The following is a 16,522-nucleotide window of genomic DNA, read 5'->3' as shown; positions in this document are numbered from 1 at the left end:
AATACCGCCATATAGCTCGCTCGTAATACCGCCATATAGCTCGCTCGTAATACCGCCATATAGCTCGCTCGTAATACCGCCATATAGCTCGCTCGTAATACCGCCATATAGCTCGCTCGTAATACCGCCATATAGCTCGCTCGTAATACCGCCATATAGTTCACACATAATGCCGTAGTTGTCACATAATACCACCATATAGATCATACGTAATACCACCATATAGTTAGCAAGCAAGGCCGAAAAAAGACATTAGTCCATCCAGTTCAGCCTATAAAATTCTGTCAGAATAAATCCCCAGATCTACGTCCTTCTAAAGAACCTAACAATCACTGTAAGATACAATATCGTTACGCTCCAGGAAGACATCCAGGCCTCTCTTGAACCCTTCGACTGAGTTCTCCGTCACCACCTCCTCAGGCAAGGAATTCCAGATTCTCACTGCCCTAACAGTAAAGAATCCTCTTCTATGTTGGTGGAAAAACCTTTTCTCCTCCAGACGCAGAGAATGCCCCCTTGTGACCGTCACCTTCCTTGGTATAAACAGATCCTCGGAGAGATATTTGTATTGTCCCCTTATATACTTATACATGGTTATTAGAGCGCCCCTCAGTCGCCTTTTTTTCTAGACTAAATAATCCTAATTTTGCTAATCTCTCTTGGTATTGTAGTTCCCCCATTCCCTTTATTAATTTTGTTACCCTCCTTTGTACCCGCTCTAGTTCACACATAGATCACACAAAACCGCCATATAGATCACACATAATACCGCCATATAGATCACACATAATACCGTTATATAGACCTCATATGGCATCACACGGGATAGGATTAGATACACGGCTAAGCAGTCAGTATCACACAGGATAGGATTAGAAACACGGCTCAGCAGACAGTATCACACAGGAGAGGATTAGATACACGGCTCAGCACACAGTATCACACAGGATAGGAATAGATACACGGTTCAGCAGTCAATATCACACAGGATAGAATTAGATACACGGCTCAGCAATCAGTATCACACATGAGAGGATTAGATACACAGCTCAGCACACAGGAGAGAATTAGATACACGGCTCAGCAGTCAGTATCACACAGGATAGGATTAGATACACGGCTCAGAAGTCAGTCTCAGAGGAGAGAATTAGATACACGGCTCTGCAGTCATCACACAGGATAGGATTAGATACACGGCTCAGCAGACAGTATCACACAGGATAGGATTAGATACACGGCTCAGCAGTCAGTATCACACAGGATAGGATTAGATACACAGCCCAGCAGTCAGTATCACACAGGATAGTATTAGATGCACGGCTCAGCAGTCAGTATCACACAGGATAGGATTAGATACACGGCTCAGCAGTCAGTTTCACACAGGATAGGATTAGATACACAGCCCAGCAGTCAGTATCACACAGGATAGTATTAGATACACAGCCCAGTATCACACAGAATAGGATTAGATACATAGCACAGCAGACAGTATCACACAGGATAGGATTAGACACATGGCTCAGCAGACAGTATCACACAGGATAGGATTAGACACATGGCTCAGCAGACAGTATCACACAGGATAGGATTAGACACATGGCTCAGCAGACAGTATGACACAGAATAGGATTAGATACACGGCTCAGCAGACAGTATGTCACAGAATAGGATTAGATGCACGGCTCAGCAGTCAGTATCACACAGGATAGGATTAGATACACAGCCCAGTATCACACAGGATAGGATTAGATACACAATTCAGCAGACAGTATCACACTGTTTAGGATTAGATACACAATTCAGCAGACAGTATCACACAAGTTCCCCACCCCTGATTCTATGCATTGTATAGGGAAACACCATGTACTTCCCTCCTCTAACCAGGAAGTGCTGCATGGTGTTCAGTGCAGAGCAGTGTGACCATCTCCCTGCTGTGCTCTGAACAGGTTGGCAGTGAGCGCTGATTGCAGCCTGTACTGTAAAGGGCATGTCACACTAAGAGATATCGATAGCAATATCGCTATAACTAGTGACGTTATAGCGATATTGCTAGCGACATCGCTGTCTGATACTTACCTACGACCGGCTCCCCCGCTGGTTACCGCTGATCGCGCGAGAACGTTCAGGACTGTTTCTCGTCGTCTGCTTCCTGCGGTGCTTCCTGCTGTGAAGACGAGCGACGCGTGGAGCCGGGCGGGAGGACGCAGGATCGCCTGGTGTGACAGGTAAGTAGCGATCCCCGTCCCCAGCGATGTCGCTGGTGAGATCTGCCTGTGTGGCAGCTCACTAGCAACCACTTAGCGATGCACCAGTGATCCTGACCGCGTCATATCGCTGGTCGGGATCGCTGGTACATCGCTAGGTGTGACAGCACCTTAAGGCTATGGGCCCACGTAGCGTTTTAAAACGCACACTGAAAACCGGACTCCTTCCCAGAAATCGCGCGGTTTTACCGCGATTATGTTTGCGATTTTGCCGTGATTTTCTCAAGCACTTTCCAAGCGATTTGAAGCATCGCTTGGAAAGTGATTGTCAGGTTGGTCACACTCGTCAAACATAGTGTTTGACAAGTGTGAGCAGCTTTTTACTATTGAGGCCGCCTATGCGGCCTCAATAGTAAAAGATAGAATGTTAAAAATGATTAAAAAAAAAAAATCAAAAAAAAAAATCGGAGTATATTCACCTTCCGATGTCCCGCGCAGTCTCAGCGGCGCTCCCGTTCCCAGTAATGCCTTGCGAGACCTGTGATGACGTTGGTCTCGCGTTGCTATAGCGATCTCACGAGACCGCTAGAGTCACGCGAGACTACGTCATCACAGGACCTTGCCGCAAGGCATTACTGGGAACGCTGAGGCCGGGAATGCAGCGTGTGACGCCGGAAGGTAAATATACCCCGATTTTTTATTCTTTTTTTTACAGGGGTATGGTACCCAGGACCTGGAGGTCAGTCTCCTCTCCTCCACACCGTGGGTACCAACTGCACATGAGATGCTTAACTTCGCGCATGGTTGGCCTATATAGCCACATGCGGGAAGTAAGTGATTCTCATGCATTCCTATGGCATTCCGCACATGCTGTGCTAATGCTGCGGGAAAACTGCGGCAGAAATGCTTAAAAAAACGCAACATGTGCACACAGCCTAATACTAATTACAGACTGCAATCACCCTCCCAGCTGCAGACTCACCCCGGACCCTCGCTTCCAGGCAGCTTCTCCCTGGCAGCTCCTGTCATCGCATGCACTTAGCACTGTGTGCGATGACGGGAAAAATAAATCCCACAGCATACGCTGTGGGCTGCAACAAGATGGCCGTGATCTCGACAGCCTTGGGGGCGTACTCAGGTCACAGCTGAGAGGCAGGAGGAGCGGCCTCAATGTGAGATGCGGTCGAAGTCCGTCCTGCAGTCTCTTATGTCCATGGCTGCCGTAAGTGAGGAGTGAAAGTGCTGTGCCCAGACACTTACACCCACACAATAACAAAAATGGCAGCCTCCAGTGGCAAAAGTAAAAGTTAATAAATAAAAAAAAACTATTAAAGCAGTTCATATAATTTTGCATTAAAAATAATTGATTATATAATCAGTAATTATTAATACAAAAAATTATTAATACAAAAATTAAAATCACGGCACCTTCCCTTTAAATTGTATATATTCTGGTACTGCGTGAGCGCGGACGTATTCAGAATGCCACAGTGGTGCACACAGGGCTGTTACTGTCTGACGCTGGACGTTCTTCTATGGGCAGAGTTCACACGCTCTTATCTTGTCCCTGGTGAGCAAATGGAATGGGCTCCTCTGTGCGACTGGCACTGGATACACTGCGGTCTTTCATTTACCTCCAATTCTGGGATCTGGGTGAATCTGAAGATTAAGCCTTTTTTATGCTTACAGCTGTCACATTGTCTGCTATATAATGTATAGGCTGCAGTCGCAATATCTCCTAAGTGATGTATATAGAGCAGACGCAGCATCTCCTATATGAGGCATACACAGCAGTTGCATTCTCCTATATAATAATGTACAGTTGTGCTCAAACATATTCCTCCTGAATACATCTGGCCATATTTAAGCGCCTTAATGTCTTCCATGAAAATTTTTTGATACTCATGGTAGTGGATGTTCATTAGATGCAATTTATACAAATGAGCAATTTGGGTCAATTTACCCACTGATCATTTAACTATACCTCTTGAAGGTGCACCCCAGTCTACACGGCTGGTTTCTATCCCAACATATTGGAGTGTGTTCACACTGAGCAGTCAGTACTTGATGAAGGTCCACTCTGGGACCGAAACGTTGTTGATTGTGGACTGCATTAAAATTTTCATAATCATCAAAAGTTGAGTGCCAAGTTTTCTCTTGATATTACTCACGGGTTGGGATCCTACTTAGGCACCACTCACAGCAGTGCCACGTTATATCTATAAGATCATGTGATCAGTCACATGATGGAGAGTCACATGGTCTGGCTTTAAATAGCTGAGCTCCGGGGTTAGTCTGAAGGTCAGGAAAGGAAAACTCCAGGAAAAGAAAACTCCGGGAGAGTGTTTGTGCACAAAGTGTTTTTGTAAGATTGGCTTCACATTTGAGTATGGAGGACCTGCGGATGTCTGCGGACGTCCTCCGTGAAGCTCCGCCCATGGACACACCTCCTCCAGTCAGCTCCGCCTACGTCCGCATACTTCTGCATGCGGCCTGCGAACCCCTGACTCCCCATGTATCATCCATAAAAGCCTTTTTTATTCCTCCAGTGCTGTATGTTAATATGGTCGGTCCGATCCAATGGGCGTCTTTGTTTCAGTCCCCCCCCCCCCTCCTCGGTTGCTCCACGCATTCCTTATGGTGAATTTCGGCGATCGTGTATAGTTTTTGCGAATGCACATTCGAAAGGCATCTCTCGTGTGCGCAGTGCTTTGCCCAACTGTGGGCAAAGGCAAAAAGCAGTATTGCGCATGCGCCGGCATATGTGATTGCTTTCTATGTACTGGAAGTATTTCGCTGCCATTTCTGTGTTCTGGGCCATAGAAAGCAACCAGGTATGCCGGCGCGAGATGCCTTTTGAATGCGCATGCGCGAAAACTGTACACGATCTGTGATATTAATACCAAGGAATGCGTACAGCAAGCCGAGGAGGGGGGATAGACGGACACTAAGCCATGCCCATCGGACCGGACAAAACAGATTACCATACAGCGCGGGAGGAATAAAAAAAAGGTACTGACTACCTCCGTGTGCAGCTATATACACACACACACACACACACACACACACACACACACACACACACACTGGGTACGGAAGGTATTCAGACCCATTTAAAATTTTCCACACAGTTTCATTGCAGTCATTTGGTAAATTCAAAAAAGTTCATTTTTTTCTCATTAATGTACACACTGCACCCCATCTTGACGGAAAAAAAACAGAAATGTAAAAATTTTTGGAAATTTATTAAAAAAAAGAAAAAACGAAATATCACATGGTCATAAGTATTCAGACCCTTTGCTCAGACACTCATATACAAGTCGCATGCTGTCCATTTCCTTGTGATCCTCCCTGAGATGGCTCTACTCCTTCATTGGAGTCCAGCCGTGTTTAATTAAACTGATAGGACTTGATTTGTAAAGGCGCACACCTGTCTATATAAGAGCTCACAGCTCACAGTGCATGTCAGACCAAATGAGAATCATGAGGTCAAAGGAACTGGCCAAGGAGCCTAGAGACAGAATTGTGGCAAGGCACAGATCTGGCCAAGGTTACAAAAGCATTTCTGCAGTACTCAAGGTTCCTAAGAGCACAGTGGCCTCCATAATCCTTAAATGGAAGAAGTTTGGGACCACCTGAAGTCTTCCTAGACCTGGCCGTCCAGCCAAACTGAGCAATCGTGGGAGAAGAGCCTTGGTGAGAGAGGTAAAGAAGAACCCCAAGATCACTGTGGCTCCATAGATGCAGATGGGAGAAAGTTCTACAAAGTCAACTATCACTGCAGCCCTTCACCAGTCGGGCCTTTATGGCAGAGTGGCCCGACGGAAGCCTCTCCTCAGTGCCAGACATATGAAAACCCACATAGAGTTTGCTAAAAAACACAGGAAGGATTTTTTCCCAGACTATGAGAAATAAGATTCTCTGGTCTGATGAGACAAAGATAGACCATTTTGGTGATAATTCTAAGCGGTATGTGTGGAGAAAACCAGGCACTGCTCATCACCTACCCAATACAATCCCAACAGTGAAACATGGTGGTGGCAGCATCATGCTATGGGGTTGTTTTTTAGCTGCAGGGACAGGACTGGTTCTACTGAAGGAAACATGAATGCGGCCAAGTACAGAGATATCCTGGATGAAAACCTCTTCCAGAGTGCTCTGGACCCCAGACTTGGCTGAAGGTTCACCTTCCAACAAGACAGTGACCCTAAGCACACAGCTAAAATGACAAAGGAGTGGCTTCAGAACAACTCTGTGACCATTCCTGACTGGCCCAGCCAGAGCCCTGACCTAAACCCAATGGAGCATCTCTGGAGAGACCTGAAAATGTCTGTCCACCAACGTTCACCATCCAACCTGACGGAACTGGAGAGGATCTGCAGGGAAGAATGGCAGAGGATGCCCAATCCAGGGGGGGAAAACTTGTTGCATTATTTTCAAGAAGACTCATGGCCGTACTAACTCATAAGGTGCTTCTACTCAATACTGAGCAAAGGGGTTGAATACTTAATAATAAATAAAAATGAATTTTATTTCTATAGCGCCGACATATTCCGCAGCACTTTACATTTCAGAGGGGATTTGTACAGACAATAGACATTACAGCATAACAATAATCACATAGATTATAACAAATACCAAGAGGAATGAGGGCCCTGCTCGCAAGCTTACAGTCTATGAGGAAAGAGGTAGACACGAAAGGTGGGTGGTAACAGTTAAGACCATGTGAGATTTCAACTTTTCTTTAATTTTAAAAAAATTTCTACATTTCTGATTTTTTCAGTCAGGATGGGGTGCGGAGTGCACATTAATGAGAAAAAAATGAACTTTTTTGAATTTACCAAATGGCTGCAATGAAACAAAGAGTGAAAAATGTAAAGGGGTCTGAATACTTTCCTTACCCACTGTATGGAAAGGACAGGAGGAAAGAGAGAGAGACAATAGGCGAGAGAGACCTCCCCGTCTCTCTCTCTCTCCTGTCTCTCTCCTCCTGTGTCTCTCTCTTCCCTCTGTCTCTTACCTCCTGTGTGTCTCTCTCTTCCCTCTGTCTCTTACCTCCTGTGTGTCTCTCTCTTCCCTCTGTCTCTTACCTCCTGTGTGTCTCTCTCTTCCCTCTGTCTCTTACCTCCTGTGTGTCTCTCTCTTACCTCCTGTGTCTCTCTCTCTTACCTCCTGTGTCTCTCTCTCTTACCTCCTGTGTCTCTCTCTCTTACCTCCTGTGTCTCTCTCTCTTACCTCCTGTGTCTCTCTCTCTTACCTCCTGTGTCTCTCTCTCTTACCTCCTGTGTCTCTCTCTCTTACCTCCTGTGTCTCTCTCTCTTACCTCCTGTGTCTCTCTCTCTCTTCCCTCTGTCTCTTACCTCCTGTGTCTCTCTCTCTCTTCCCTCTGTCTCTTACCTCCTGTGTCTCTCTCTTCCCTCTGTCTCTTACCTCCTGTGTCTCTCTCTTCCCTCTGTCTCTTACCTCCTGTGTCTCTCTCTTCCCTCTGTCTCTTACCTCCTGTGTCTCTCTCTTCCCTCTGTCTCTTACCTCCTGTGTCTCTCTCTTCCCTCTGTCTCTTACCTCCTGTGTCTCTCTCTTCCCTCTGTCTCTTACCTCCTGTGTCTCTCTCTCTTCCCTGTCTCTTACCTCCTGTGTCTCTCTCTCTTCCCTGTCTCTTACCTCCTGTGTCTCTCTCTTCCCTGTCTCTTACCTCCTGTGTCTCTCTCTTCCCTGTCTCTTACCTCCTGTGTCTCTCTCTTCCCTGTCTCTTACCTCCTGTGTCTCTCTCTTCCCTGTCTCTTACCTCCTGTGTCTCTCTCTCTTCCCTGTCTCTTACCTCCTGTGTCTCTCTCTCTCTTCCCTGTCTCTTACCTCCTGTGTGTCTCTCTCTCTTCCCTGTCTCTTACCTCCTGTGTGTCTCTCTCTCTTCCCTGTCTCTTACCTCCTGTGTGTCTCTCTCTTCCCTGTCTCTTACCTCCTGTGTGTCTCTCTTCCCTGTCTCTTACCTCCTGTGTGTCTCTCTTCCCTGTCTCTTACCTCCTGTGTCTCTCTCTTACCTGTCTCTTACCTCCTGTCTCTTACCTCCTGTCTCTCTCTTCCCTCTGTCTCTTACCTCCTGTGTCTCTCTCTCTCTTCCCTCTGTCTCTTACCTCCTGTGTCTCTCTCTCTCTTCCCTCTGTCTCTTACCTCCTGTGTCTCTCTCTTCCCTCTGTCTCTTACCTCCTGTGTCTCTCTCTCTTCCCTCTGTCTCTTACCTCCTGTGTGTCTCTCTCTCTTCCCTCTGTCTCTTACCTCCTGTGTGTCTCTCTCTCTTCCCTCTGTCTCTTACCTCCTGTGTCTCTCTCTCTTCCCTCTGTCTCTTACCTCCTGTGTCTCTCTCTCTTCCCTCTGTCTCTTACCTCCTGTGTCTCTCTCTTCCCTGTGTCTCTCTCTCTCTTCCCTGTCTCTTACCTCCTGTGTCTCTCTCTCTCTCTTCCCTGTCTCTTACCTCCTGTGTCTCTCTCTTCCCTGTCTCTTACCTCCTGTGTCTCTCTCTTCCCTGTCTCTTACCTCCTGTGTCTCTCTCTTCCCTGTCTCTTACCTCCTGTGTCTCTCTCTTCCCTGTCTCTTACCTCCTGTGTCTCTCTCTCTCTTCCCTGTCTCTTACCTCCTGTGTCTCTCTCTCTCTTCCCTGTCTCTTACCTCCTGTGTCTCTCTCTCTCTTCCCTGTCTCTTACCTCCTGTGTGTCTCTCTCTCTTCCCTGTCTCTTACCTCCTGTGTGTCTCTCTCTTACCTGTCTCTTACCTCCTGTCTCTCTCTTCCGTCTCTTACCTCCTGTCTCTCTCTTCCCTCTGTCTCTTACCTCCTGTGTCTCTCTCTCTTCCCTCTGTCTCTTACCTCCTGTGTGTCTCTCTCTCTTCCCTCTGTCTCTTACCTCCTGTGTCTCTCTCTCTCTTCCCTCTGTCTCTTCCCTCCTGTGTCTCTCTCTCTCTTCCCTCTGTCTCTTACCTCCTGTGTCTCTCTCTCGTCTTCCGTCTCTTCTTTCTTTGTTAGGGATTAAACGCGGGTTAATTTTTTGAGGAGATGACGTCACCGGAAGGGGCGGGGCCTCTTTCAGTCCAGTGAGACCGGACAACAGGAAGGGGGTTGGAGCTACACTGTATGGGCTCCTGGTAGATGTGTATTAGGGGGACAGGAGAATGTGTGAGCTTCACTAATACAGTGATTATATAGAGCTGAAAGCTGCCCATACATTCTAGCGTCTGCCCTGACTGCAGGCTGTGGTGAGTCCTTCCCTGTCAGGACTGCAGCGCCGAGCGCTATCTGTCAGAGGTCTGCACAGCGCCGAGCGCCATCTGTCAGGGGTCTGCACAGCGCCGAGCGCCATCTGTCAGTGGTCTGCACAGCGCCGAGCGCCATCTGTCAGTGGTCTGCACAGCGCCGAGCGCTATCTGTCAGGGGTCTGCACAGCGCCGAGCGCCATCTGTCAGGGGTCTGCACAGCGCCGAGCGCCATCTGTCAGGGGTCTGCACAGCGCCGAGCGCCATCTGTCAGTGGTCTGCACAGCGCCGAGCGCCATCTGTCAGTGGTCTGCACAGCGCCGAGCGCCATCTGTCAGGGGTCTGCACAGCGCCGAGCGCTATCTGTCGGGTCTGCGCAGCGCCGAGCGCCATCTGTCAGGGGTCTGCGCAGCGCCGAGCGCCATCTGTCAGGGGTCTGCGCAGCGCCGAGCGCCATCTGTCAGGGGTCTGCGCAGCGCCGAGCGCCATCTGTCAGTGTTCTGCGCAGCGCCGAGCGCCATCTGTCGGGTCTGCGCAGCGCCGAGCGCCATCTGTCAGGAGTCTGCGCAGCGCCGAGCGCCATCTGTCAGGGGTCTGCGCAGCGCCGAGCGCCATCTGTCAGGGGTCTGCGCAGCGCCGAGCGCCATCTGTCAGGGGTCTGCGCAGCGCCGAGCGCCATCTGTCAGGGGTCTGCGCAGCGCCGAGCGCCATCTGTCAGGGGTCTGCGCAGCGCCGAGCGCCATCTGTCAGGGGTCTGCGCAGCGCCGAGCGCCATCTGTCAGGGGTCTGCGCAGCGCCGAGCGCCATCTGTCAGGGGGCCTGCGCAGCGCCGAGCGCTATCTGTCGGGGGTCTGCGTAGCGGCGAGCGCTATCTGTCGGGGGTCTGCGCAGAGCCGAGCGCTATTTGTCGGGAGGCTGCACGACTGTCGGTAAGGTATATCCGCATTATAAGACGCACCCCCTTTTTCCCCCAAAAATCTTTTTTGGGGGGGAGTGCGTCTTATAATCTGAAAAATGTGGTGTGTGTGTATATATATATATATATATATATATATACACTCACTGGCCACTTTATTAGGTACACCTGTCCAACTGTGTGTTAAGACTTAATTTCTAATCAGCCAATCACATGGCGGCAACTCAGTGCATTTAGGCATGTAGACATGGTCAAGACAATCTCCTGCAGTTCAAACCGAGCATCAGTATGGGGAAGAAAGGTGATTTGAGTGCCTTTGAACGTGGCATGATTGTTGGTGCCAGAAGGGCTGGTCTGAGAATTTCAGAAACTGCTGATCTACTGGGATTTTCACGCACAACCATCTCTAGGGTTTACAGAGAATGGTCCGAAAAAGAAAAAAAATCCAGTGAGCGGCAGTTCTGTGGCCGGAAATGCCATGTTGATGCCAGAGGTCAGAGGAGAATGGGCAGACTGGTTCGAGCTGATAGAAAGGCAATAGTGACTCAAATTGCCACCCGTTACAACCAAGGTAGGCAGAAGAGCATCTCTGAACGCACAGTGCGTCGAACTTTGAGGCAGATGGGCTACAGCAGCAGAAGACCACACTGGGTACCACTCCTCTCAGCTAAGAACAGGAAACTGAGGCTACAATTTGCACAAGCTCATCGAAATTGGACAGTAGAAGATTGGAAAAACGTTGCCTGGTCTGATGAGTCTCGATTTCTGCTGCGACATTCGGATGGTAGGGTCAGAATTTGGCGTAAACAACATGAAAGCATGGATCCATCCTGCCTTGTATCAACGGTTCAGGCTGGTGGTGGTGGTGTCATGGTGTGGGGAATTTTTTCTGGGCACTCTTTGGGCCCCTTGGTACCAATTGAGCATCGTTGCAACGCCACAGCCTACCTGAGTATTGTTGCTGACCATGTCCATCCCTTTATGACCACAATGTACCCAATATCTGATGGCTACTTTCAGCAGGATAATGCGCCATGTCATAAAGCTCGAATCATCTCAGATTGGTTTCTTGAACATGACAATGAGTTTACTGTACTCAAATGGCCTCCTCAGTCACCAGATCTCAATCCAATAGAGCATCTTTGGGATGTGGTGGAACGGGAGATTCGCATCAGGGATGTGCAGCCGACAAATCTGCGCCAACTGTGTGATGCCATCATGTCAATATGGTCCAAAATCTCTGAGGAATGCTTCCAGCACCTTGTTGAATCTCTGCCACGAAGAATTGAGGCAGTTCTGAAGGCAAAAGGGGGTCCAACCCCTTACTAGCATGGTGTACCTAATAAAGTGGCCAGTGAGTGTATATATATATATATATACAGTACAGACCAAAAGTTTGGACACACCTTCTCATTCAAAGAGTTTTCTTTATTTTCATGACTATGAAAATTGTAGATTCACTCTGAAGGCATCAAGACTGTGAATTAACACATGTGGAATTATATAATTAACAAAAAAGTGTGAACTGAAAATATGTCTTATATTCTTGGTTCTTCAAAGTAGCCACCTTTTGCTTTGATTACTGCTTTGCACACTCTTGGCATTCTGTTGATGAGCTTCAAGAGGTAGTCACCGGAAATGGTTTTCACTTCACAGGTGTGCCCTGTCAGGTTTAATAAGTGGGATTTCTTGCCTTATAAATGGGGTTGGGACCATCAGTTGTGTTGTGCAGAAGTCTGGTGGATACACAGCTGATAGTCCTACTGAATAGACTGTTAGAATTTGTATTATGGCAAGAAAAAAGCAGCTAAGTAAAGAAAAACAAGTGGCCATCATTACTTTAAGAAATGAAGGTCAGTCAGTCCGAAAAATTGGGAAAACTTTGAAAGTGTCCCCAAGTGCAGTGGCAAAAACCATCAAGCGCTACACATAAACTGGCTCACATAAGGACCGCCCCAGGAAAGGAAGACCAAGAGTCACCTCTGCTGCGGAGGATAAGTTCATCCGAGTCACCAGCCTCAGAAATCGCAGGTTAACAGCAGCTCAGATTAGAGACCAGGTCAATGCCACACAGTTCTAGCAGCAGACACATCTCTACAACAACTGTTAAGAGGAGACTTTGTGCAGCAGGTCTTCGTGGTAAAATAGCTGCTAGGAAACCACTGCTAAGGACAGGCAACAAGCAGAAGAGACTTGTTTGGGCTAAAGAACACAAGGAATGGACATTAGACCAGTGGAAATTTGTGCTTTGGTCTGATGAGTCCAAATTTGAGATCTTTGGTTCCAACCACCGTGTATTTGTGCAACGCTGAAAAGGTGAACGGATGGACTCTACATGCCTGGTTCCCACCGTGAAGCATGGAGGAGGAGGTGTGATGGTGTGGGGGGGGCTTTGCTGGTGACACTGTTGGGGATTTAGTCAAAATTGAAGACATACTGGTCCAGCATGGCTACCACAGCATCTTGCAGCGGCATGCTATTCCATCCGGTTTGCGCTTAGTTGGACCATCATTTATTTTTCAACAGGACAATGACCCCAAGCACACCTCCAGGCTGAGTAAGGGCTATTTGACCAAGAAGGAGAGTGATGGGGTGCTACGGCAGATGACCTGGCCTCCACAGTCACCAGACCTGAACCCAATCGAGATGGTTTGTGGTGAGCTGGATCGCAGAGTGAAGGCAAAAGGACCAACAAGTGCTAAGCATCTCTGGGAACTCCTTCAAGACTGTTGGAAGACCATTTCCAGTGACTACCTCTTGAAGCTCATCAAGAGAATGCCAAGAGTGTGCAAAGCAGTAATCAAAGCAAAAGGTGGCTACTTTGACTCTGACTACCATGCGGTGCTAGCTCCATGCAGGCCCAGCAATCCTGCAGTTTTAGCACCATCACGCTTGAGTTCCTTCCTAGGTCTGATGACCGGAGCCTGACGAACACAGTCTGGAATCTGATAACCACTGCCTGGAGCTTGATGACTGCAGTGGTTCCTGTAGGTCGAGTTGGATGTCCGGAACCGAACGACTCCTGTTTGATGTCTTCCGGTGACTCTGATGTCCTGTGGGTGATCCTGATGTCCAGCCTGTGTCCTGATGTCCAGCCTGTGTCCGCCTCGGTGATCCGTTGGTGCCTTGGGGTCCACTGGGTGGTCCCCTTCTGGGAGGTGTGGAATCGGGAGCCTGGCATAGCCCTGTTTCGTCTATGTACTGTGTGACTTCACTTTAGTAAACTTTACATTCTTTATACCTGAAGCTGTGTGGTGTTATCAAGTCTTACGTGTCTTCTCCTTGTCCACATGCTCAGCTGCCAGAATCCCAGTCGCTGCCCTTCCCTAGTTTGGGTAGGCTCGAATCCCCCTCTGACGTATAGAGGGTCCATATTGCATCCTTGGGGGATGCCCGCCCCTTGCTATGCTATTGTGGTCGGTCGGCGTGGAGGCGCCTGCTGGGCCGCGGCCACAATCGTGACATATACTATATGTGGGCTGTGTTATATACTATTGGGGGTATATTATATTCTATGGGGAGGTGGGCTGTATTATATTCTCAGGGCTACATTATTTTCACGGCCCCGGTACTCACCTGTCTCGCTGCGCGCACCTCCCGGCGCGCTCCTGCTCCCCGATGCGTCCCCGCACCCGGACTCCGGCTCCCTCGTGTCGGGCACCTGCGCACTGCCTTTCTCATAGCTCGCAGCCTCCTGGGTAGAGTGATGCGCTGGCCCCGCCCTCAACATGGCGGCGCCCATCGCTACTTATGCTCGGCGTCTGGACAGGTAAGACACCTGTCTATCGAATGCGGTGACGCTGTCTCTTGGCAGCGATCTCTGTGTTTCAGGCCCCCTTTTCCTCTGCCTCTGTCTGCGCTGTCCTCTGTGTCTCTCTGGCTCCCGTTTCCTGTGCCTCTCTCAGCGCTCTCTGATAACTTCCCTCCAGTATTCCAGCTGTTCCTTGCCCTCCTTGAGTCCCTTTACTTTCCCTGTTCTGCACCGTCCGTATACTCGTCCATTCCTCGTAGTCTGCCTTGCTTCCCGCTTACTGTATTATTTGTGCTTTCTCCTTATTGCAGCCTCCAGCCATTGCCACCCTCTGCGCTCCAGGCCTGCGCCCTGTCCATTTTTCACGGCCTCCGTGTTCCCCTGTGCTTAACTGTACTAATACGTCTGTGCCTCCTTTCCAGTTATTAGCCCAGTCGCCCCTTTGGTTCCGGCTGTTGCGGCACTATCCCCTGGGGGTCTGCCGCTAACACTCCCTGTATAGGGGGTGGTCTCACCTGGGCGCTCACCCTCGGGGGCTCTGGAGCCGTGACCCAGATGGTCCACTTCCGGGTTGCCCCTACGCTCCCCTCTACAACAGCAACCGTAACGGTAGAGACAGGCCATGGACCCCACTGGGGCCACGGCTGCCCAAAAAGAGTTAGATTTCCTTCGGGAGAACCAGTTGCGCATGATGTCCTTTATGAAAACTATGGACTCGCTCCTATCCGCTCCAATCCACGGACCCTGGTAACGCCGCCAAATTGGCTGGCTTACAACAAGAATTGGTTCAGCAGCGTGACACCCAGTCACATATCAGCTACATGGCTTCGGTGGATGATCGGTTGCTTTCCTTGCAGTCGGCTGCCTCTGCTCCTCCTGCTGCGGGTTCCCATCCTCCTCCGTGGTTGGCCAAACCACCCCGGTATAGCAGTGATGCCAAATTGTGCTGGGGTTTTCTAAATCAGTGCCGTCTTCATTTTGAACTGCTGCCCCAACAATACCCCACAGACCGCGCCAAAGTGGCCTTCATCATCTCTCATCTGGAGGGGGACGCTTTGGCTTGGGTCAATCCCCTCTGGGAGTGTGATGACCCTGTGGCTACCCAGTTATCCGTTTTTCTGGACACTTTCCGTCGGGTTTTTGACGAACCTGGTCGTTTAGCCTCCACTACTGAAGCTTTGTTTAACCTCTGCCAAGGTTCTTTAACCGTGGGCCAGTACGCCATACAGTTTAGGACCCTGTCCTCCGACTTAGGTTGGAATAACGAGGCGTTGGTGGGCACCTTCTGGCGAGGACTCTCGAGTCGGATAAAGGATGAGCTCGCTGGTCGGGATACCCCTACAGCTCTGGAAGATTTGATTTCCCTAGCCACCCGGATAGATCTCCGGTTTCAGGAACGGGCCAGGGAGAGAAGGGTTTCCCGTCCATTGTCTTCTGTTCGCAGACCACCCAGCCCCCGACCCAGGATCCTCTCCTCTGCCTCTGCACCCGAACCTATGCAGGTGGACCGCCTGAAGCTCTCTAACCAGTGTCATAGGGAGAGAAGCCTCCAGGGTCTTTGTTTCTACTGCGGTAGCGGGTCCCATTTGCTCCGAAGTTGTCCTGATCGTCCGGAAAACTCCTCCTCCTCTAGGCCAGGTAAGAGAGGCTTTCCTGGGCATTTGTGATACCTCTCTACCCCTCACTTTGTCTGTCCTCTTGCATGTTGGTGGGAAGCGGGCTTCTCTAGAGGCTTATGTGGACTCGGGTGCCGCCAGAAATTTTATTAGGCTTGAGGAGGTCAACAAATTTTCTGTTCCCGTGAGTACCTTGGAGAATCCCCAAGTTCTCGCATCCGTAGATGGTCGACCCCCTGCTAGAGACAGTTACTCTTGTCACTCATGAGGTAGAGTTGCAAGTGGGGGCTCTGCACAAGGAGAAAATTACGTTTTATGTCTTAGCGGGTATTTCCCATCCAATCCTACTCGGTCTTCCCTGGCTGCGGCTTCACGAGCCCACCTTACATTGGCATAGCGGCAACGTCTTGCGCTGAGGGGAGTCTTGTCGGGCTCGGTGTCTGCTGTCGGTGCGTCCCGTAGGTAGCCCTCATCCTTCCCTTGTTCCCTCCGGATTGCCGTCGGCTTACAGTGCCTTTTTGGATGTTTTTGACAAGAAAGAGGCTGAGACTCTTCCTCCGCACCGTCCCTACGACTGCCCCATTAAGCTCGTTCCAGGCACCACTCCTTCTCGTGGAAGGATTTATCCTCTCTCCTCGGCAGAGACCCAAGCCATGTCTGAATACATCCAAGACAACCTGGCCAGAGGCTTCATTCGGAAGTCTTCGTCCCCTGCAGGAGCAGGCTTCTTTTTCGTAAAGAAGAAGGATGGGTCGCTGCGCCCATGCATCGATTATCGAGGCCTGAATCACAT

The 16,522-nt window shown here is 49.6% G+C and overlaps 1 protein-coding gene across 2 annotated transcripts in view; it reads right to left on the bottom strand.

The window, feature by feature from the left end:
• Positions 1 to 16,522, bottom strand: part of LOC141073039 (uncharacterized) — a 79,329-nt gene that overhangs the window by 29,888 nt on the left and 32,919 nt on the right. The window contains exon 4 of one of the 2 annotated variants that reach the window (XM_073560353.1): positions 4,039 to 4,057. In XM_073560353.1, coding sequence (XP_073416454.1) covers positions 4,039 to 4,057 — 19 coding nt within the window. Of the gene's footprint in view, positions 1 to 4,038; positions 4,058 to 9,174; positions 9,361 to 16,522 lie in introns of those variants that run through there. The other variant, XM_073560351.1, reaches the window with a different exon arrangement.

Source organism: Dendrobates tinctorius, unplaced genomic scaffold (genome assembly GCF_039654945.1).
Source record: "Dendrobates tinctorius isolate UK_male_01 unplaced genomic scaffold, ASM3965494v1 ptg000295l, whole genome shotgun sequence".
Taxonomy (NCBI): domain Eukaryota; kingdom Metazoa; phylum Chordata; class Amphibia; order Anura; family Dendrobatidae; genus Dendrobates; species Dendrobates tinctorius.
Note: the sequence above shows the minus strand (reverse complement) of the source record. Positions and strands in the feature narration are given on the sequence as shown.